Source organism: Oncorhynchus masou, unplaced genomic scaffold (assembly GCF_036934945.1).
Source record: "Oncorhynchus masou masou isolate Uvic2021 unplaced genomic scaffold, UVic_Omas_1.1 unplaced_scaffold_55___fragment_2___debris, whole genome shotgun sequence".
NCBI lineage: Eukaryota > Metazoa > Chordata > Actinopteri > Salmoniformes > Salmonidae > Oncorhynchus > Oncorhynchus masou.
The window spans coordinates 26,988-50,000 of NW_027016730.1; the positions used below are offsets into that span (position 1 = coordinate 26,988).

The 23,013-nt window shown below is 41.5% G+C and overlaps 1 protein-coding gene across 1 annotated transcript in view; it reads left to right on the forward strand.

The window, feature by feature from the left end:
- The window catches only part of LOC135539102 (V-set and transmembrane domain-containing protein 2-like protein), a 3,194-nt gene extending 2,258 nt beyond the window's left edge, over positions 1-936 (forward strand). Inside the window, exons 2-3 of the mRNA XM_064964958.1 lie at positions 417-461; positions 620-936. Of these exons, the coding sequence (XP_064821030.1) occupies positions 417-461; positions 620-934 (360 nt within the window). The 3' untranslated portion in view covers positions 935-936. The remainder of the gene's footprint in view (positions 1-416; positions 462-619) is intronic.
- The last annotated feature ends 22,077 nt before the right edge of the window (positions 937-23,013 follow it).

A 23,013-nucleotide genomic window follows, 5' to 3' on the forward strand; every position in this document is an offset into this window, starting at 1 on the left:
ATATATTTACATTTATTTGAACAGTTTAACAGGGAGTCATGCTGAGACCAAGGTCTCTTTCACAGTTGAGACCTGTATATACATCAATACACATCAAACGCATCAATTTGTTTAGTTTTTTACCTTTATTTAACTGGGCAAGTCAGTTAAGAACAAATTCTTATTTTCAATGACGGCCAAGGAACAGTGGGTTAACTGCTTGTTCAGGGGCAGAACGACAGATTTGTCAATATACTCTCTGCACATCAATAAACATCAATATACACATCAATATTCACATCAATACACTAAAAGCAAAACACAATCATAGAAACACATGTGAAGTCATATTTGATTATATATCAATTGATAATGTATGTCTCTTGCGAATGTTATTTCAGCGATATGCCTGACTTATTTTAACAAATTCCTTATAGGTGGTGCCAATGGAGGAGATGTCTAAGGATGCCACCAAAATAAGTGTGAGGAGACACATGTACAGTCTTCAGTATTGCACTGTAAACTAAATGGACTCTTAACTAAACATGTTTCACTCATTATGAACCTAATTATTTCTGTTGAAATCCAGGAATATGATTCATATTCATGTGACTCACAAATACATGATCTCCTGCCACAGGTGGTGAAAGTGGCTGGGAGCAACATCTCCCACAAGCTCCGCCTCTCCAGCGTCAAGCAGTCAGACGAGGGCACATACGAGTGCCGTGTCATCGACTTCAGCAGCAGCGTTGCGCAGCACCACCGCGTCCGGGCCTACCTCCAGGTGGAAGCCGAGAGATGGCTGGGTCACGGGTCAGCAGACACCCAGCCCCAGGAGCCCCGACACAAGAGACAGGGGAGCCAGGTGCACCCCCACCAAACAGAGGACCGGGAACTGAAGAGGCGATCGGCCGATGACAGCACCACGGACTGCACTGAGAGCTGTGTGCTCTAAAGTCTGGTTCTGTGTCCAGATAGAAATAACAGGAGTGCATGTTCCCGATTATCTTAAGAAGGATGATTATTTTTACACCAGCAGAGGCCTGGACAAAAACTGCTTAATTTATGTTAATTTATGAATCGATTTGTTTGGTTTTTTGTTAATCTGAGATTTGTTTATGTTTGTGTTTGTTATGTTTGTCGGGTAGTCACAGACCACCAGAGGGCATGATCGTGTTGTCTTGGTTCTTAAATGTAATGTTATTTCTCATCGCCTTTGTTAAATGCTTTGTCCATGATTTCTGACTCTGGAGTTGTGATGGGTGAAGATGAGGGTGTCGTTGGGTGGAGAGGATGCGGGGAAGGCCTGTATCTCAATAGTATGAAGTATCTTCCTTCCTTTGTCTCCTTTCCTTAATACGCACTGATCTGAAATTAATGGAAAGGACAAAGCAATATATACTTTCGGGCTCTTGAGTGGTGCAGATGTAACTACAGACCCTGGTTCGATTCTAGGCTGTATCACAACTGACTGTGATTGGGAGTCCCATAGGGTGGTGCACAATTGGATTCCTGCATCATCCGGGTTAGGGTTTGGCCGGGGTAGACTGTCATTGTAAATAAGAATTTGTTCTTAACCGACTTGCCTAGTTAAAAGGTTAAATAAATAAAAACAATTAAAATACTGAACAAAAATATAGACGCAACATGGAACAATTTCAAATATTTTATTGAGTTACAGTTCATAGAAGGAAAGCAGTCAATTTCAATAAATTCATTAGCTCTAATCTATGGATTTCACATGACTGGCCAGGGGCGCAGCCATGGGTGGGCCTGGGAGGGCATAGGTCCACAAGCTCGGGAGCCAGGTCCACCCAGTGGGAAGCCTGGCCCAGACAATTAGAATGAGTTTTTCCCCACAAAAGGTCTTTCTTACGATCCCGCAGGTGAAGAAGCCAGATGTGGAGGTCCTGAGCTGGCATGGTTACACTTAGGCTGTGGTTTTGTGGCCAGTTGGATGTACTGCTAAATTCTCTAAAATGATGTTATGGCTTATGGTAGAGAAATTAACATTACATTATCTGGAAACATCTTTGTTGGATATTCCTGCAGTCACCATGCCCACTTGAGATATCCGTGGCATTGTGTAGTATGACAAAACTGTACATTTTAGAGTGGCCTTTTATTGTCTCTAGCACAAGGGGCACCTGTGTAATGATTATGCTGTTTATTCAGCTTCTTGATATGCCACACCTGTCAGGTGGATGGATTCCTGCTCTTGGGAAAGAATAAATGCTCACTAACATGTAAACAAATTTGTGCACATAATTTGAGAGAAATACACTTTTTTTTGCATACAGCATGAATCATTTCTGGGTTCTTTTATTTCAGCTCAAGAAAAATGGGGCCAAATCTTAACATGTTACGTTTACAATTACAATTTGTTCAGTTTAGTAGCTACCAACCCAGGTATTTCTGTATCTGAAGTTATGAATTAAAGGAGACAATTAGAGGAAGTGATTCCGGAGTATTTAGAACCCATAGTTCATCGAAAGATAAATTTTGCTCTCGGTGACTTATACACTTTGAAATACCTTGTTCCTTAATGGTCTTTAATTAATGGAAACGTATTCCAAAAAAAGCTACAGTATTTACATGTAAATAACACTTTAATTGATCAAGCTCTGTGAAAGGACTTTGAAGGTTGTTCTTTGGTTTGTACTTACATTTTGCTTCGATGTTTTGTAAAAAAAAATCTTGATCGAAATGTGTAACTTTCTAAACCGCTTCTAGAATATCCAACGTAAACCCAAACATACATGTATGTATGCCTTCATAACATTGAATAAATTGTATATTATCTCCACACTGTACACACACACTTTTCCTATCAGCACAACACAATGTATTAAGTGCTAATTAACCAAATGAATCATTGCACACTATGGGCCAGTTTCCCAGCCCCAGATCAAACCTAGTCCTGGACTAAAATGCATTTTTAATGGAAATTCTCCATTGAGAATAATTGTTAGTCCAGAACTACGCTAAATCTGTCTGGGAAACCTGCCCTGAGAGTATGTTAATTCTAGCTTTTTTGTCTCAACTAGCGCTGGGTCTTTTTTTTGTGCAATTATTTCGTCAATGGAGTTAAAATGACAAATTGTGTTTTTTAAATATTTTTTATCTTCTCATCCTCCTCTTCTTGACTGTATTTGTTCTTCAATCTAAGTGATGCTGTTTGATAGCTATTCTGTTAAATACATTGATTTGATGTAGAGAAAAAAAAACCTTGGTCTTTGGAATGATTTTCTTTTTATTGTTCAGTTACAGGACTATGATGTCTGCGTGATCTCCTGTCAGAGAAAAATTGTATGCCAAAAATCAAAACATTTCAACACGATAGTTGATGAAACAGTTGTATCTCAATGGCGGTATTGAATGCACGACAGGGTACCAACTACAGATAAAATCTACTTAAGCCATGAACTCACCAGTAGTGTTCAGCGCAGAGAGCCTTGTGTTCCTCAGTCGACGGTTTGTCCTGTCTTTTTCCTTTCAATAATGAAAAGGTAACAAGGTCTATAAAGTAATCTATTCAAGTAAACATTTGTGAACACCATAGAATAGAAGACAGGCAATTACTGTTACACATTTTATTCATCTTTTTTCAAAGATTCTCCAATGGTAATAGATAGTAGGTTTTAACATACAATACATACAACCATGGAATTATACTACGTGGGGTTATAAGCTAGGTTTAATAGAAGGGTTACAAGCCACAATAAACTAGGGTGAATTTAACTATTTCTCATTGTCTGTTTGTTCATAGCAGATTGAGATACAGTGCGCTGCCGCTACCTATAGGGCTAAAAATGAATTACAATTCCTGATGCACTTCTCTTGTACAGATGATAGAAGTCCATGTAACACTATCCAATCACAAGACTCCTACCTGTTTTCCATTTCACAGTGATACATTATATGCAATGTGTGATTTTAAGGCCTTTACAGTTCGAAGAGGGTTAATGTTTAACAAACACACACATGTCCTATATCAACTTTGATTCAACCAGTGGGGAACTTCTAATCTTTTCCACGATGGTGGCTGTTATTCAATTGGACAATGGAATAAGTATTATACCGATCGTCAGTGGCCGTACTCAACTACAATACTCCAACAAATGTTTTAGCGTGAGCCAAGCGTTGTATGTAAGCGGGACCCAGTTTGTTTAGAAAGGACTTCATGCTCAAACACGAAGCAGCTCCTTTCTTCTGCACCATGTCAATGACGTCACGTGCCTTCTCTTCCCTCACACAAATCCCCTTCACTGCTTTCACATCATTGGCAATAATCGCTTTCTGTTACAGAAGTCCATCCAGCAAAACATCAATAACAGAATTGACACTCAAGCCACAAACTCCTCCCCCACAGAGCGCTGTTGTTTCTCTGCAGAACTCAGAACTCAGCTGTCCCTTTGCTGAATCACTCTCAGCCTGGAAGAGGTAGAATATACCTCTGCAAAAACCAAAGAGTTACCCTGTCACAGCAGTGCGTCTTGATCCAGATTAGTCAGTTCGTGCGTTTTATAACATCGAACATGGAATGATACAAAACGGATAACAGCTGTTCGCAATCAAGAGAGTAATGAAGTCCAGGTGTGACTGTTGATGCTGAGACGCAGGTGTGGGTAAAGATAGGTTGCCAGGACCGGTGGTTAGCATACTGGTGACGCCGCATGCCCGAGCTGGAGTTGATGTGACAGTTGTGATAGCACACTGAGCCAATCACAGTGCAACTAGAGAACATCACCAATCGACTATATCCATCAGTAATTTCTGCTTTTTGCTCTTTCCAGATTCATTTGGATTATTAATTTAATCAAATGTTCTTGCAGCTTTTTCTCCTTTGTCTCACTCCTCCTAATGCCCCTTCTGTGGCGTCCCCAACTACTCCAGCCTGTAAACCAGCTACTGTCCGACCTGCTGCTACAATTTGGGGGGGGGTGTTACAGGTACAAAATTCACAACAATTCATATATTAGGTTTATATAACATGTACCCATGGGCTGCCACTCAAAATAAAAACAAAAGTAAGGAAATACATCATATGATCACACAGGATTTTGTAATAGGTAGTTGGGTTTCTCAAGGGACTACATTGCCCCTGAGTGGCGCAGCGGTCTAAGGCACTGCATCTCAGTGCAAGAGGTGTCACTACTGTGTGTTCCACACGGAACTGTTTCGGTTAGTTATTTCACGTGTCGTTTATTGTTTTGTTTCAGTGTTCACTTGTTTTAATAAAGAGCATGAACACGTACCACGCTGCGCATTGGTCCTCCGATCCTTACTGCTCCTCCTCCTACTCGTCGTCGGAGGAGGACAGCCGTTACACTGTGACTTTTTTTGCTTATGGCGATGGGCTTATCCGGTCTGCGGTGAGCGGCCAGCTGGATAAGACTGCCGAAAGTGGTGTAGGGCTTCTTAACCACCAACTGTTTGGTCCTCTTGCAGAAGATTTGCTGGTACTGGACATCTCCTGGAAAGTGGACGAGACGTAGGGCAACATTACTTTGTTGGTAATGGTGTCCATTGAATGGGATCAGCTAGTTTAGGGACAATGGGGGGACATTGGGAGCTGCTTTTGAGAGGAAAGATCAGTCAACAAAGTGAACGGGCTGGGGGGCTAAAGGTGTGAAAAGTCTTAGGCAGTTCTTACACAGTATGAATTGATGTGTATGGAAGACTGAAGAGAAATGGCACCTCAATCCAGTGTTGTATCGGTCTCGAGACCACAGAGTGTCTTGGTCTTATCTGTGTCAGATATTTTTACTCTGTCTTGGACAGTGAGGACTCATCATTTCTTCGAGACAAGCCGAGACCAGCAGAGTAAAAGAGATCAGTTTACACCCAGTCAGCAGATTAAACCACTTTGCCAGGCCAAATACATACACTCCTTTCTTGAAACCTTAATATTTTAACAGCTTTTTTATCCAGGGCTGCAACTTTCACTGGGGACGGAGGGGTCATGTCCCCCCCAGTTCTATCATTGCAATGTTATACAAAAAGCGGGCAACTGTGAGCTTTAGGATCATGCGGATGCCTTTGAGCAGTCAGATAGGCTGTTTGGAGTGTTCAGCAAGTTGGATTTAGGGCAGCACAGACACCACAGGCTGTGTGAAGGCAAAGCTTCTGGAAGGCTGGCTGGACCAGCATGGGAGAGTTGAGCATAGTTCAGTGTGTGTGTGGCGCTCTTTCACCGAGTTGTAAATGCAGAGCAGAAACTGGCTACAATTTAGTTGGCTGATGTAGCTGGCAAGGTAACTGCAGGTCAGTTTTAGCCTCTTTATGTCAGTCATAATAGCCACCTCAAATCGCTATCTAACAGCTGTTATTTGTATGGAAATGTTTTGTAGCCTTTGTTTTGTCTAATTTCAAAAGTAAATTCACTTGGCTAGCTTTCGCCAGTTGATGTACCTGAACACATTTTGGGTGTGTTCATAAATTCAGGCTACCTCCGTTTCAGAGCACTTGTCCGAGTGTGCCAGAGCGCAGAATAACTGATGAATTTACTAACCCTCAACACCAGTTGAATATGGACGGTGTCAGTAAAAGCCGTCAAAAAAGCATAATGCAATTGTTGCCAGCAGCACAGTCATCAACGCTCAGGACAACATGAAAACAGCCTAACCAGCTCTGGAAGTAGGTAGCCAATGTTAGCTTGGGTGCTTGACTGAGGTCAGAAGATTTGGATCAACCCTACTCATCGGCCAGAGTATCCAGTGTGCGCTCTGAACGCTCTGAGAGCAAAACGCTCTGAATTTACAAATGGACAATCTTACAGCACAGTTGCTCTGGATAATGTAACGGCCTAACCAGCTCTGTTAGGGCGAGTAATGTTCAGTGAGCTTGATACACACGCATCTTGGAGGGATTGCAACACTCAACTCCCCATGGAGTGAAAGAGGTATGAGTTGCAGGTGCGAGTAAGGATGACAGAGGCAGAGCATATTATAATTTACTGGGAATTTATTTCCTCAACACGGTAATGTGGGGAAAAGGGGCTGGACAGAGCAAAAGCAAAGAAAGTAAAAGTTAGAGTCCTCTCTCCTACCTTACCTGCCTACCCACTACTTAGCTAACCTTATCGCAACCTGGTGCACTAACCAAAATACAGGGGGTGGTCCACCCAGGTCTTACCTAGTGTGCATTGACAGAGTACATACTACGGGTATATATATGCCCACAGGCTTCTTGCCTAAGCACCCCCAAGGTGCCTTCCACTTCCCCGCTTGGAACAAATGAAACAGAATACAAACTTAAAGTGAACAATCAAAAACACTGAGTCCTATTGGCACACACACACACCTACCTACCTACCTACCTACCTACCTACCTACCTACCTACCTACCTACCTACCTACCTACCTACCTACCTACCTACCTACCTACCTACCTACCTACCTACCTACCTACCTACCTCTCTCTTCCGCAACGTGACACTGGCTTTTTATCCAGCTGGGTTAGTTTGTAATTGCCGACAGCTGTATCCCCTAACGAGAGGGTGGGATCAGAGCGCCAATCTGCAATGGGGCCAACCAATCAGCTGCTTGGGGGAATCCAGGAAGACATTTCCTGAAAGACACACACACATAAACACAACCCACAACACAGGAGCTGGAGAACGTAACAGAGCTGTTCTCTCATTTGTGTCTGGAAGTTGCTATCAAGTTAGCTTGAGTGCTTGACTGCTATTTTTTATTATTATTATGAACAAAACAAATACAAAAACAGAAATATACAAACAAGAGTACAAAAACCTAACAGTATTACATATCGAGATACATTTATTATTTGATAAAAAGTTACTTACTAATAATTTCTAAATAATATTTAAATTATATCTTAAACAATGTGAAGAGGGCTTTGTTCTCCACCCACTTCCTTTTATGGATAAAGAATCTGCCATGTAAAAACAAATGAATAAAAAAATGAACAATTAATATTAAACCAGGGTACCTATACTTTGGATCTAAATAAAACATCATATCAGAGTCTTTCAAATGAACATTAATAGTAGTTTCTTTTAAATGCCACGTGATTATTTGCCCATGTAGGTTAGCCTACTCTCCCGCTCAACCAGGAGAGGTAGGCTACCGAAGTTGAAGCAGCGAAATCTGAGTGTGTGAATAATGTGGGAAAAGATGTGCTTGTAATATAACAGGTAAGCGAACGCATACAAAGCAGAAAGAGGACCGTCTCCAAATAATCTGTGGGACAACAAAAATCTTGTCATCACCAAAATCGTCTGTCTGACCACCTTCAGCGTGAAAAATGCCGACGGCACTGATCTCTGTCAGGAACCACAGGTCCTGCAGGCATCCTGCAGGAAAGGCAGCCCTCTAGTGCAGTCAGTACACAACACTATGCTCATCATGTCTTAGCAGGACCAGATGGTGACAGGGGTTGCAGCAGGATCAGACAGCCAGGGAAGACCAGTCTACGGAGCTCAGGTGAATTTCGCAGTATATTAACAATGTCAGTGAATGTTCCACCTTGAATTGATGGGTAGACCCAAAGTAGCTACAGGACAGCAGCTTATATTTATAGCTACAGTCTGTGATCTGGGAATAGTGGTAATTTCAATTATTGAATCATTGATTCTATTCTTGTATAATGTAATGTATAAAAGTACACCAAGGTAATTCTTTGTCACATCTCATTTTAGGAGGATCAGATTTTAAGGCAGTCTGACAAACCTCCAAAGTTGATTTCAAAACTGTAACAAGGGTTGATAGATGCTTTTCCTGATGACTCAAAACATGTACAACTAAAATGTGATGAAGACCTGGAAGAAGCAATTGATGATGATGCATGAATATAGATACTGTATGTTTGAATGCCTATTCATGTCCATATAATCTCAGACATAAATTACTGCATAAATTAAGACCATCCATAGAACGTACTATGTGCCAGTGAAACTGAATTACATGCACTCAGAAATGTCATTCCTGTGATGGGGGTGTTTGAAAAACAACAGGGGACATACTGTATTTGCAAATGTTATGGTCTTGTAAAGGCTGGCTGAATTCTGGCAAAGAGTATGTTATTTTATCAGCATGTCTACAGATTCCCCCTTCTCCCTGTTTTTGTTTGCTTGGAAATGTTGATACAAATAACTGTTATCTGAAGGAACTGTGTAACCAAGTCCTCAACTGGCAGTTCATTAACTTTTTATGGTATACTTTGGCAAAAGCCAGGGATAATGCAGCGCGGCAAATTCAAATAAAATTATGTAAAAATCAAACTTTCATTAAATCACACATTAAAGCTACACTCATTGTGAATCCAGCCAAAATGTCAGAAAAACATCACAATTTGTCTTTTTGTTTGATTAATTCCGTCCATATATATCCAAAATGTAAATTTATTTGGCGCGTTTGATCCAGAAAAAACAGCTTCCAAAATGCTCAACTTCACTACAAAATATTTCAAAAGTTGCCTATAAACTTTGCCAAAATATTTCAAACTACTTTTGTAATGCAACTTTAGGTATTTTTAAACGTTAATAATCGATCAAATTGAAGACGGGTCTATCTATGTTCAATACAGGAACACAGCAAACCAAGCTACTTTTCAAGTCTTGCGCAACTCTCAACAGTGTTACGCAGTTCCTAGATGGCCATACTTCTTCATTGCACAAATGAATAACCTCAACCATCGTTTGCCAATGAGAACTCAATGAACAGACAGAGACCTCAAAAAAATAAAATCTGAACGGTTAGTCCTTGGGGTTTTGCCTGCTACAAAAGTTATGTTATACTCACAGACATGATTCAAAAACTGTTTTAGAAACTTCAGAGTGTTTTTTTATCCAAATCTACTAATAATATGCATATCTTATATTCTTGGCAGGAGTAGCAGGAAGTTGAAATTGGGCACGCTATTTATCCAAAAGTGAAAATGCTGCCCCCTATACCTTAAGAAGTTAAATAGTACCCGCAAAGTCGTCTCAAGGTCAACAGTGAAGAGGCAACTCCGGGATGCTGGCCTTCTAGGCAATTGCAAAGAAAAAGCCATATTTCGGACTGGCCAATAAAAATAAAATATTTAAGATGGGCAAAAGAACACAGAAACTGGACAAAGGAACTCTGCCTAGAAGGCCAGCTTCCTGGAGTTGCCTCTTCACTCTTCTGCCTAGAAGCTGCCAGTTGAGGACTTGTGAGGTGTCTATTTCTCAAACTAGACACTAATGTACATGTCTTCATGCTCAGTTGTGCACCGGGGCCTCCCACTCCTTTTTCTATTCTGGTTATAGCCAGTTTGCACTGTTCTGTGAAGAGAGTATTACACAGCATTGTATGTGTTTTTTTGTTTTTTTGTTTTTTGTTTCCAAACCTTTCCCTTGGAAATGAAAAAAAAATGGTATGAACTGGAAAGGGAATTGGGTTGGGAGAGAATTTAGTTATTGACTATCAATCACATTTATTTCTAAAGCCCTTTTTACATCAGCAGATGTCACAAAGTGCTATACAGAAACCCAGCCTAAAACCCCAAACATCAAGCAATGCAGCTGTAGAAGCACAGTGTCAGCGAACAACTCCATTGAAAGGCGGGAACCTAGGAAGAAACCTAGAGAGGAACCAGGCTCTGAGTGGTGGCCAGTCCTCCTCTGGCTGTGCCGGGTGGAGATTATAACAGTACATGGCCATTAAGGCCAGATTGTTCTTCAAGATGTTCAAACGTTCATAGACGACCAGCAGGGTCAAATAGTTGTTGTTTGTGGCAGGTTTTGCAAACTATTATAGACTACAAAGGGAAGCACAGCCGAGAGCCCAGTGACACGAGCCTACTAGACGAGCTAAATAATTGCTATGCTCACTTCGAGGCAAGTAACACTGAAACATGCATGAGAGCATCAACTGTTCTGGATGACTGTGTGATCACTCTCTCTGCAGACGATGCGAGTAAGACCTTTAAACAGGTCAACACTCAAAAGGCCGCTGGGCCAGATGGATTACCAGGACGTGCTCTCCGAGCATGCGCTGACCAACTGGCAAGTGTCTTCGCTGACATTTTCAACCTCTCCCTGTCTGAGTCTGTAATACCAACATGTTTCAAGCAGACCACCATAGTCCCTGTGCCCAAGAACACTAAGATAACCTGTGTAAATGACTACCGACGACTCACGTCTGTAGCCATGAAATGCGTTTAGGTATTTTCTTAAAACTGCATCTTTGGTTAAGGGTATTTCACTGTAAGGTCTAACCCTGTTGTATTCGGCGCATCTGACAAAAAACATTTGATTTGATATGATATCAACAGACCACCAACTTATTACCCTGAGAGAAGGCTGAGAATAGCATACAAAAGTCTCCACAGCACAAGCCTGAGGGGGCTCAAAACCAAACAGGAAAATCATGTCTGTGACTCAACTCACGCAATAATGCATGCCTCCTAAGAACGACATGGAAGAGCACTAGCAAGCCAGTAACTCAGCCCCTGTAATCGGGTTGGAGGAAGAGAATCCCAGTGGAGAGAGGGGAGCTGGCCAGGCAGCTACAGCAAGAGCGGTTCGGTTTTCCAATGCCTTGCCGCTCACCTTCACACCCCTGGGCCAGACTACACTCAGTCATAGGACCTACTGAAGAGATGAGTCTTTAAAGGTCGAGGTAGAGTCTGTGTCTCTCAAATGGATAGGCAGACCATTCCAAAAGCCCTGCCTCCAGGTGTTTGCTTAGAAATTATAGGCACAATAAGGAGGCCTGTGTCGTGTGACCATAGCATACGTCCAATTTGCAAAGATAGGTAGGAGCAAGCCCATGTAATGCTTTGTAGGATAGCAGTGCTATCTTGAAATCAGCCCCGGCCTTAACAGGAAGCCAGTGTAGAGAGGCTGGCACTGGAGTAATATGATCAAATGTTTTGGTTCTAGTCAAGATTCTAGCAGCTGTGTTTAGCACTAACTGAAGTTTATTTAGTGTTTTATCTGGGTAGTCGGAGAGTAGAGCATTGCATTAGTTTAATCTAGAAGTGACAAAAGCAAGGATTAGTTTTCCTGCATCAATTTTGGACAAAACATTTATGATATTTGAAATGTTACGAAGATGGAAAAAAGCTCTCCCTGAAATATTATTAATATGTGTAACGGCTTTCGTCTGGTGGAAGAGAAGCGGACCAAAATGCAGCGTGGTGGTTATTCATGTTCTTTAATAAATTTACTCGACATGAAATAACTAAACAAAACAATAAATGTGTGAAAACCTATACAGCCTATCTGGTGAACACAAACACAGAGACAGGAACAATCACCCACGAAATACTCAAAGAATATGGCTGCCTAAATATGGTTCCCAATCAGAGACAACGATAAACACCTGCCTCTGATTGAGAACCACTCCAGACAGCCATAGACTATGCTAGATACCCCCACTAAACCACACACCCAATACCTAACAGAACCCCAAGACAAAACACACCACAATAAACCCATGCCACACCCTGGCCTGACCAAATAAATAAAGACAAACACAATATATTTTGACCAGGGCGTGACAGAACCCTCCCCCCCTAAGGTGCGGACTCCTGGACGCACATCAAAACAATAGGGGAGGGTTCGGGTGGGCGTCTGTCCATGGTGGCGGCTCCAGCGCAGGACGTGGACCCCACTCTATCAATGTCTTAGTCCCTCCTCCTCGCGTCCTTGGATAGTCCACCCTCGCCGCCGACCATGGCCTAGTAGTCCTCACCCAGAACCCCACTGGACTGAGGGGCAGCTCGGGACTGAGGGGCAGCTCGGGACTGAGGGGCAGCTCGGGCTTGAGGCAGCTCGGGACTGATGGGTAGCTCGGGACTGAGGGGAAGCTCGGGACTGAGGGGAAGCTCGGGACTGAGGGGAAGCTCGGGACTGAGGGGAAGCTCAGCACTGAGGGGAAGCTCAGCACTGAGGGGAAGCTCAGCACTGAGAGGAAGCTCAGCACTGAGAGGAAAGCCCAGCACTGAGAGGAAGCCCAGCTCTGAGAGGAAGCCCAGCACTGAGAGAAAGCTGACCAAATAAATAAAGACAAACACAATATATTTCGACCAGGGCGTGACAATATGTTTGTCAGAATACAGATCAGGGTCCAGATTAAAGTCAAGGTCCGTCACAGATTTATTTGAGGTGACTGTACAACCATCACTATTAATTGTTAGATCGAACAGCAGATCTCTTTGTTTCTTGGGACCGAGAACCATCATCTCTATTTTGTCCGATTTCAAAAGTAAAGGCTTTGCCCAATTTCATCAAAATGTACAGCTGTGTGTCGTCCGCATAGCAGTGAAAGTTGACATTGTGTTTCTGAATGACGTCACCAAGAGGTACAATATATTGTGAAAACAGTAGTGATCCTAGAATGGAACCTTGAAGAATGCCGCAACTTACAATTGATTTGTTAGAGGACAAACTATACACAGAGACGAACTGATATCTATCTGACAGAAAAGATCTAAACCAGGCAAAAACTTTGTAGACCAAGTAGGTGTTCTCATCTTTACAAAATAACGTGGTGATGATGGTCTCAAAAGCAACATTGAGGTCTAGGAGCACGAGGACAGATGCAGAGCCTTGATCTGATTCCATTAAAAGGTAATTTACCACCTTCACGAGTGCAGTCTCAGTGCTATCATGGGGTCTAAAAACAGACTGAAGCATTTTGGCATACATTATTTGGCTTTGTTACTGCCACTTTTAGTGAGTTTGGTACTGGTGGATAGGGAGCAATTTATTATGTTCAATATAGGAGGTCCAAACACAGGAAGTAGTTGGAATAGGGTCCAGTATGCAGCTTGAGGGTTTAGAGGCCATGACATGTTCATGAATGTGTACATTATTAAAAACTTTAGTGTCTCCATTGATCCTAGGTCCTGGCAGTTCTGTGCAGACTCAGTGCAGACAACTGAGCTTTGGAGAAGTACGCAGATTCAAAGAGGAGTCAGTAATTTGCTTTCTAATGATCATGATCTTTTCATCCAAGAAGTTAATTAATTCATCACTGCTGAAGTGAAAGCCATCCTCTCTTGTTGAATATTGCTTTTTAGTTAGCTTTGCGACAGTATCAAAGATACATTTTGGATTCTTCTTATTCTCCTCAATTAGGTTGAAGAAATAGGATGATCGAGTAGCAAAGTGGGCTCTTCGATCTCAAAGCTACTCGAAAGACTTCCAGTTTGGTGGAGTGACATTTCCATTCCAATTTTATGGATGCTTGCTTCAGGAATTGTGTAGTTTTTGTACAGCAGGGAGCAAATTTCATGGGACAATTTCTTTTTGTTTTTAGGGGTGTGACTGCATCTAGGGTATTACGCAAAGTTAAATGTAGATCCTCCGTTAGGTGGTTAACTGATTTTTGTACTCCGACGTCCTTCGGTAGGTGGAAGGAGTCTGGAAGGGCATCAAGGAATCTTTGGGTTGTCCGAGAATTTATAACATGGCTTTCGATGATCCTTGGTTGGGGTGTGAGCAGATTATTTGTTGCGATTGCAAATGCATTAAAATGGTGGTCCGATAGTCCAGGATTATGAGGAAAAACATTTAGATCCACAATATTTAATCAATGTGACAAAACTAGATCCAGGGAATGACTGTGGCAATGAGTAGGTCCGGAGACATGTTGGACAAACCCTATGAGTCAATGATGACTCCAAAAGCCTTTTGGAGTGGGTCTGTGGACTTTTCCATGTGAATATTAAAGTCATAAAAAATGTGAATATTATCTGCCATTATCTGCCAAGGTCAGATAGGAATTCAGGGAACTCAGTGAAGAACAATGTATACAGCCCAGGAGGCCTGTAAACAGTAGCTATAAAAAGTGATTGAGTAGGCTAGAAGCTCAAAAGATGAACGCGCAGTCATTTTTAGGGGGGTATTTTGAAATTTGCGGTTGTAAATGTTAGCAACACCTCTGCCTTTGCGGGATACACAGGAGATATGGTCACTAGTGTAACCAGAAGGAAAGGCCTAATTAAAACACAGTAAATTCATCAGGTTTAAGCAATCTTTCAGTCAGGCCAATCACATCAAGATTAAGATCAGTGATTAGTTAAATGACTGCCTTGGAAGTGAGGGATCTAACATTATGTAGCCCTATTTTGAGATGTGAGATATCAGAATCTCTTTCAACAATGACAGGATTGGAGGAGGTCTTTATTCCAGTGAGATTGCTAAAGCCATAACCCCCATATTTAGTTTTGCTCAACCTAGATCAAGGCACAGACACGGTTTCAATGACTACACTGACTGTGCTAGTGGCAGACTCCACTAAACTGGCAGGCTGGCTAACAGCCTGCTGCCTGGCCTGCACCCTATCTCATTGTGGAGCTAGAGGAGTTAGAGCCATGCTTATGTTGATAGATAAGATGAGAGCACCACTCCAACTAGGATGTAGTCCGTCACTCCTCAGCAGGCCAGGATAGACTGGTGGGGCTCGGGCTGGCTGGTCGGTCTGGCTGAAAGTTATAGAGGATGTCTTAATAAAGACAAGCAAAAGTCTTTGTATTTTTTCAAGAGTTGTTCATTTGTTAGGATATTGGTTAAAGGTGCAACACAATATTTATCATTGAATTACCTTTGATCGAGTTCAGTCTCTTTAATCACTTAAACATATTTAATAGCTTGATGACTGTGGGCATTTGTGCTGACTTTTTATTCTACTGTAAATAGAGACTGCATATTGGATTATGTAAAAATGCAGGAAATGAGCTTTAGATGATCAAACAAATTCGGAAGGAGCTTATGTCGCCCCCTCCTACTTCTAAAAACAAAGTGGCGCCCCTGTTAATATCTATTATAGATATGCTTGCGCAGTGGCGAATTTATAGGCCTTCAGTGTGTGTAACAGGTTCATGTGTCATGTCTTATTATGTCTGTTCCTGTCCTTTCTCTTCACTCTGTCTCTCTCTGCTGGTCTTATTAGGTTACCTTCTCTTTCTCTCCTTCTCCAGCTGTTCCTCATCTCCCCTAACTAGCTCGTTCACCCTTTCCCCACATGTTCCCTTTTTTCCCTCTGATTAGGTCTCTATTTCTCTCTCTGTTTCTGCTACTTTCGGTGTCAGATTCTCGTTTGTGTTTCTCATGCCAGAAGCAAGCTATCGTCTCGTTTGCTTCCTCCTAGTCCTATCCTGTCGGAGTCTGCCTGGCAGGTGCATCCTGTACACTACTAACTATCTTTTGTTTGCACCGTGTCCAGTTCATCATATGCTACGTGTGATCAGCTACCACCGTTCCTCTGTGACCCGCACCGACCCAGAGCGACCTGCAGCCTGTCGCCGCTACCCAGCTATTCATCAGAGGGACTTTATGTTTCATTTGTCGCCCTCTCTGCGGGTAGTCTATTGTGCCATTGACAACGTCGGAAGAGGATCTATGCCATTCCTGTTTTTTCATTAAAAGAACTCTGTTTCTGTTAAACCGCTTTTGGGTCTTCACTCAAGTACATAACATCATGATTCTGAAAGGACACTAACTGTAATACCAGCGCACTCATGTAGGAGGGGGCACTTTTTGTAAAACACAAAGGGCCAGTGGTGTAGTGTAGGGTATACACAGGTATAAGCCGTATCTATACACACTCTTTTTATTAGTGGACATTGCTTATACTCACTTCTTAATCCCTACTGACACGTATCAAAGTAGTGTAGAGGTGCTAGCCAGCTGAGACTGGTTGAGAACCAACCAACCAACCACAGACGATTTAGACACGAACATCATTGCTACCAACGCACAAACAGAGAGTGAATTAGCTATATCAACAATTCTATTTTTAGCAACGGAGTGTTTTCCAGACAAGGATGGAATACGTGGCAACCAAATTGATACCAAAGAAGAGTAACATTGGCTAACTTACGTTAGTTAACACCAGTCAAACATAGAACAAAGGTAGCTACCAGTCTAGAAGTGACAACCATGGCATAAACAAAATCGATTGACAGTGTGTCAAAAAAAGCTATATGATATAGCTGATGGCTTTCAGATTTCAATACAGGACTGTATTAGCTAGCTAGCTAACTTACCCAGCTACAGTAGTCCAACTAGGCTAGCAAGCAAGCTAGCAAGCTAGGTTACCTCTAATTGAGAATCGACTGTTTTGTTGTGAAGATAATGGATAATAATCACTTCTCAGCTGTCCCCATCAGTTCAGCCTGAAAATCCCTCTGATAATCTTTGGTCATCGCATCATTATTGATAGCTGCCAGCCACTAGCAGAATTTTGGTGAACCTCTGGTAGGTAGCAAAGTGAAAGGTAACTAATTTTCACACTTGTTTGTAATTAGCACAGCCAGGCACAGAACATCACACAGGCATGATGACAAACATTAGTGAGAAAAATGTTGGTCGTTCGAAGTAAATAATGCCATTATTCAAGTTTGTGGGCAAGCCTCTACCTAGCGGGCGGTATCAGTATGTCTATGTTTGCCTGACTTTGTGGTTCACTTTGAGCAGACGAATACGTGGGGAGTCAAAACTTCCTGATTCTACCAGTGAAATGAAAATGTCCCAGTTCTAGCTTGTGGTTTGGATAATGGTGATGTTTATGTTAACAATATAATGTTGTTAATATAGTAATGACTATATGCCATGTCAGAGCCAGGGTGAAATTCCCCATTAATAAAAGCGAAATTAGTGCTGTATTCACATCTCTCCCAAATTAACCTTTGTGACATGGTGTTCAAATCATTTTGCGCAATAGAAGACCTAATTGATTCCAACATTTCACATAGACCTATCCAGGTGATTTGCCTTTTATGCATGCTATCCAATGCCCTTTTGAGTTCATTGAAAGAGATTTGGGCTACCAACGAGGCGGAGAGGAGTTCTTAATTGTTTTAGAAAGGACTTAGTCTGGCTTGATGTGGATTTACAATCAGTGGTGAACAGTTGTTTTATAGAAGCGGGATAATATTTTACTGATTCATTTGGGTTCCGATAGTAATTCTCCTGTTTCATATTCAATCATTTCTATATTAGCTGATTGATCATTAGGTCATATGGGTCATATGTCGAATACAGGTGTAGATAATAATATAACATCGATTTGGGAGAATATTTTATGCCTGTTTGAGTAAAAGGTTACTTTTTTTGCTTTGGATTACGTACTCCTCCAGGCATAAATGAGCTTGTAATCAGAGAGTATACCTTGGAGAGCCTTGTTTGCTTGTGAATTGTCATTGGTCTTATTAGATTTGTCCCATATGTCCAAAATGGCATTCATGTCTGTCCCAATAACCAGATGGAATTTAGTTAATTCAAACAATAGGCTGTTCAGAGAATCAGATAAAAGCAGCCAGTCTGAACAAATACTTTTGCATTCTATGTGCGTCCTTTTGGAGCAGGTGGGTTTCTTGAAGCACTGATACAGTGCCTTCAGAAAGGATTCATACCCCTGAACTTATTCCACATTTTTATTATGTTACAGCCTGGATTCAAAATTGATGAAAATATTGTTTTTCTAACCCATCTAGACATGACACCCCATAATGACAAAGTGAACACATGTTTTAAGCAGACATGTTTGCAAATGTATTGAAAATGAAATATTGATGATCTCATTTACATGCAGTACCAGTCAAAAGTTTGGACATACCTACTCATTCAAGGGTTTTTATTTATTTGTACTATGTTCGACATTGTAGAATAATAGTGAAGACATCAAAACTATGAAATAACACATATGGAATCATGTTGTAACAAAAAAAGTGTTAAAAAAATCAAAATATATTTTATATAAAAGTAGCCACCATTTGCCTTGACAGCTTTGCACACTCTTGGCATTCTCTCAACCAGCTTAATGAGGTAGTCACCTGGAATGCATTTCAATTAACAGGTGTGCCTTGTTAATTTGTGGAATTTCTTTCCTTCTTCATGTGTTTGAGCCAATCAGTTGTGTTGTGACAACGTAGGGGTGGTATACAGAAGATAGCACTATTTGGTAAAATACCAAGTCCATATTATGGCAAGAACAGCTCAAATAAGCAAAGCGAAACGACAGTCCATCATTACTTTAAGGTCAGTCAATCCTGAAAATAAATTAACTTTGAAAGTTTCTTAAAGTGCAGTGTCAAAAACCATCAAGCACTATGATGAAACTATCTCTCATGATGACCGCCACAGGAAAGAAAGACCCAGAGTTACCCCTGCCACAGAGGATAAGCTCATAAGAGTTACCAACCTCAGAAAACGGCAAATAACTGCACCTCAGATTGCAAATCACAGAGATCAAGTAATAGACATATCTTAACATCAACTGTTCAGAGGAGACTGTGTGAATCAGGCCTTCAATGTCGAATTGCTGCAAAGTAAACCTCTACCAAAGGCCACCAATAATAAGAAGAGACTTGCTTGGTCCAAGAAACACGATTAATGGACATTAGTCCGGTGGAAGTCTGTCCTTTTTGAGATTTTTGGTTCCAACCGATGTGTCTTTGTGAGATGCAGAATAGGTGAACGGATGAAGGTTCTCACCGTGAAGCATTGAGGAGGAGGTGTGATGGTGTGGCAGTGCTTTGCTGGTGACACTGTCTGTGATTTATTTAGAATTCAAGGCACACTTAACCAGCATGTCTACCAGAGCATTCTGCAGCGATACGGCATCCCATCTGGTTAGCGCTTAGCGGGACTATCATTTATTTTTAAACAGGAAAATGACCCAAAACACACCTCCAGGCTGTGTAAGGGCTATTTGACCAAGAAGGAGAGTGATGCAGTGCTTCATCAGATCACCTGGCCTCCACAATCACCCAGCCTCAACCCAATTGAAATGGTTTGGGATGAGTTGGAACGCAGAGTGAAGAAGATTGAGCTTTCAGAAGTAGATATTAACCTGTTGAAACTCTAGGGGCGCAATTTCATTTTTGGATGAAAAACGTTCCCGTTTTAAACAAGATATTTTGTCACAAAAAGATGCTCGACTATGCATATAATTGCTACGATTCGAAAGAAAACACTCTGACGTGTCCAGAAATACAAAGATATTTTCTGTGCGTGCCCTAGAACGTGAGCTTCAGGCAAAACCAAGATGAGACGGCATCCAGGAAATGAACAGGATTTTTGAGGCTCTGTTTTCCCTTGTCTCCTTATATGGCTGTGAATGCGAGAGGAATGAGAATGCCCTTTCTGTCGTTTCCCCAAGGTGTCTGCAGCATTGTGACGTATTTGTAGGCAGATCATTGGAAGATTGATCATAAGAGACCACATTTACCACGTGTCCGCCCGGTGTCCTGCGCCGAAATTGGTGCGCAAAAGTCACCTGCCAGTATTTTTCCTTGGGATACAGAGAGGAAAGCAAGCTTCCATGAACTGCATGTCAATGAAGAGATATGTGAAAAAACACCTTGAGGACTGATTCCAAACAACGTTTGCCATGTTTCGGTCGATATTATGTAGTTAATCCGGAAAAAGTTTTACGTTGTAGGTGACAGAATTTTCGGTTCGTTTCGGTAGCCAGACGCAATGTGGAAAACGGAACGATTTCTCCTACACACAGACGCTTTCAGGAAACACTGCGCATTTGGTATGTAACTGAGAGTCTCCTCATTGAAAACATCAGAAGCTCTTCAAAGGTAAATGATTTTATTTATTTGGTTATCTGGTTTTTGTGAAAATGTTGCGTGCTACATGCTACTCAAAATGCATTGCTAGCTTTGCATACTCTTACACAAATTAGTCAATTTCTATGGTTCAAAAGCATATTTTGAAAATCTGAGATGACAGTGTTGTTAAGAAATGGCTAAGCTTGAGAGTAGGCGCATTATTTTCATTTTATTTGCAATTTTCAGAAATCGTTAATGTTACATTATGCCAATGAGCTTCAGGCTATAACTGTATACAGGTTTTTTTCATAGCCAAACGTGAACAAAACGGAGCGATTTGTCCTACACAAATAATATTTTTTTGAAAAACTGCACATTTGCTATGTAACTGAGAGTCTCCTCATTGAAAACATCCGAAGCTCTTCAAAGTTAAATGATTTTATTTATTTGGTTATCTGGTTTTTGTGAAAATGTTGCGTGCTAAATGCTACTCAAAATGCTAAGCTAGCTTAGCATACTCTTACACAAATTAGTGAATTGCTATGGTTCAAAAGCATATTTTGAAAATCTGAGATGACAGTGTTGTTAAGAAAAGGCTAAGCTTGAGAGTAGGCTCATTATTTTCATTTTATTTGCGATTTTCAGAAATCGTTAACGTTGCGTTATGCTAATGAGCCTGAGGCTTTAGTCACGATCCCGGATCCGGGATGGGGAGTTTCAAGAAGTTAAGAAAGCAGCTTGCCCGCATGAATTGAACCCTGATTTAATTTTTTTTTTACATCTCACTCATATTAAATCTTTCATTGGCAAGTAATATGATTCCAAATGTCTGGAAAGCAGTGTCCAGAGTTATCAAAATCTGCCTTTACATAAGGGTGGAGATCAGTCCCAGTTGGATAACTATCATCCCATATCTTAACAGTCTGCACTGGCAAAAGTTTAGGGAAACTGGTGAACTCGCAGTTGAAAGACTTTCTTCATAGTATATGTTACTCAGTTTTATCTCAATTCCAGTCGGGTTTTAGAGCCAAGCATAATACAATTACAACCAGCTTTCACTTTTAATTGACTTATTGAAGGCCTTCGACACTGTTGACAATGCCCTGCTGTTGTATAGACTAAAACTGGTTGGTTTAATTGTTGATGTATTGGATTGGTTCCGAAATTACCTTTCTGACAGAACACAGTGTGTAGCATAGGAGGGTATGAAATCTGAGTTTCGAAGGCTAACAAAAGGAGTTCCACAGGGCTCAATTTTAGGTCCAATCCTTTTTACACTGTATACAGTATACAGCCATGGCTAAAAGTTTTGAGAATGACACAAATGTTACATTTCACAAAGTCTGCTGCTTCAGTGTCTAGATATTTTTGTCAGATGTTACTATGGAATACTGAAGTATAATTACGAGCATTTCATAAGTGTCAATGGCTTTTATTGACAATTACATAAAGTTGATGCAAAGAGTCAATATTTGCAGTGTTGACACTTCTTTTTCAAGACCTCTGCAATCTGCCTTGGTATGCTGTCAATTAACTTCTGGGCCACATCCTGACTGATGGCAGCCCATTCTTGTATAATCAATGCTTGGAGTTTGTCAGAATGTATGGGTTTTTGTTTGATCACCCGCCTCTTGAGGATTGACTACACGTTCTCAATGGGATTAAGGTCTGAGGAGTTTCCTGGCCATGGACCCAAAATATCGATGTTTTGTTCCCCGAGCCACTTAGTGACTTAGTCACTTTTGCCTTATAGCAAGGTGCTCCATCATGCTGGAAAAGGCATTGTTTGTCACCAAACTGTTCCTGGATAGTTGGGAGAAGTTGCTCTCGGAGAATGTGTTGGTACCAATCTTTATTCATGGCTGTGTTCTTAGGCAAACTTGTGAGTGAGCCCACTCCCTTGGCTGAGAAGCAACCCCACACATAAATGGTCTCAGGATGCTTTACTGTTGGCAAGACACAGGACTGATTGTAGCGCTCACCTTGTCTTCTCCGGACAAGTTTTTTCCGGATGCCCCAAACAATCGGAAAGGGGATTCATAAGAGAAAATAACTTTACCCCAGTCTTCAGCAGTCCAATCCCTGTACCTTTTGTAGAATATAAGTCAATCCCTGATGTTTTTCCTGGAAAGAAGAGGATTCTTTGCTGCCCTTCTTGACTTCAGGCCATCCTCAAAGTCTTTTCCTCACTGTGCGTGCAGATGCACTCACCCCTGCCTGCTGCCATTCCTGAGCAAACTCTGTACTGGTGGTGCCCCGATCCAGCAGCTGAATCAACTTTAGGAGATGGTCCTGGCGCTGGCTGGACTATCTTGGGCACCCTGAATCCTTCTTCAAAACAATTGAACCACTCTCCTTGAAGTTCTTTATGATCCGATAAATGGTTGATTTAGGTGCAATCTTACTGGCAGCAATATCCTTGCCTGCGCAAAGCAATGATGACGGCACGTGTTTCCTTGCAGGTAACCATGTTTGACAGAGGAAGAACAATGATTCCAAGCACCACCCTCCTTTTGAAGCTTCCAGATC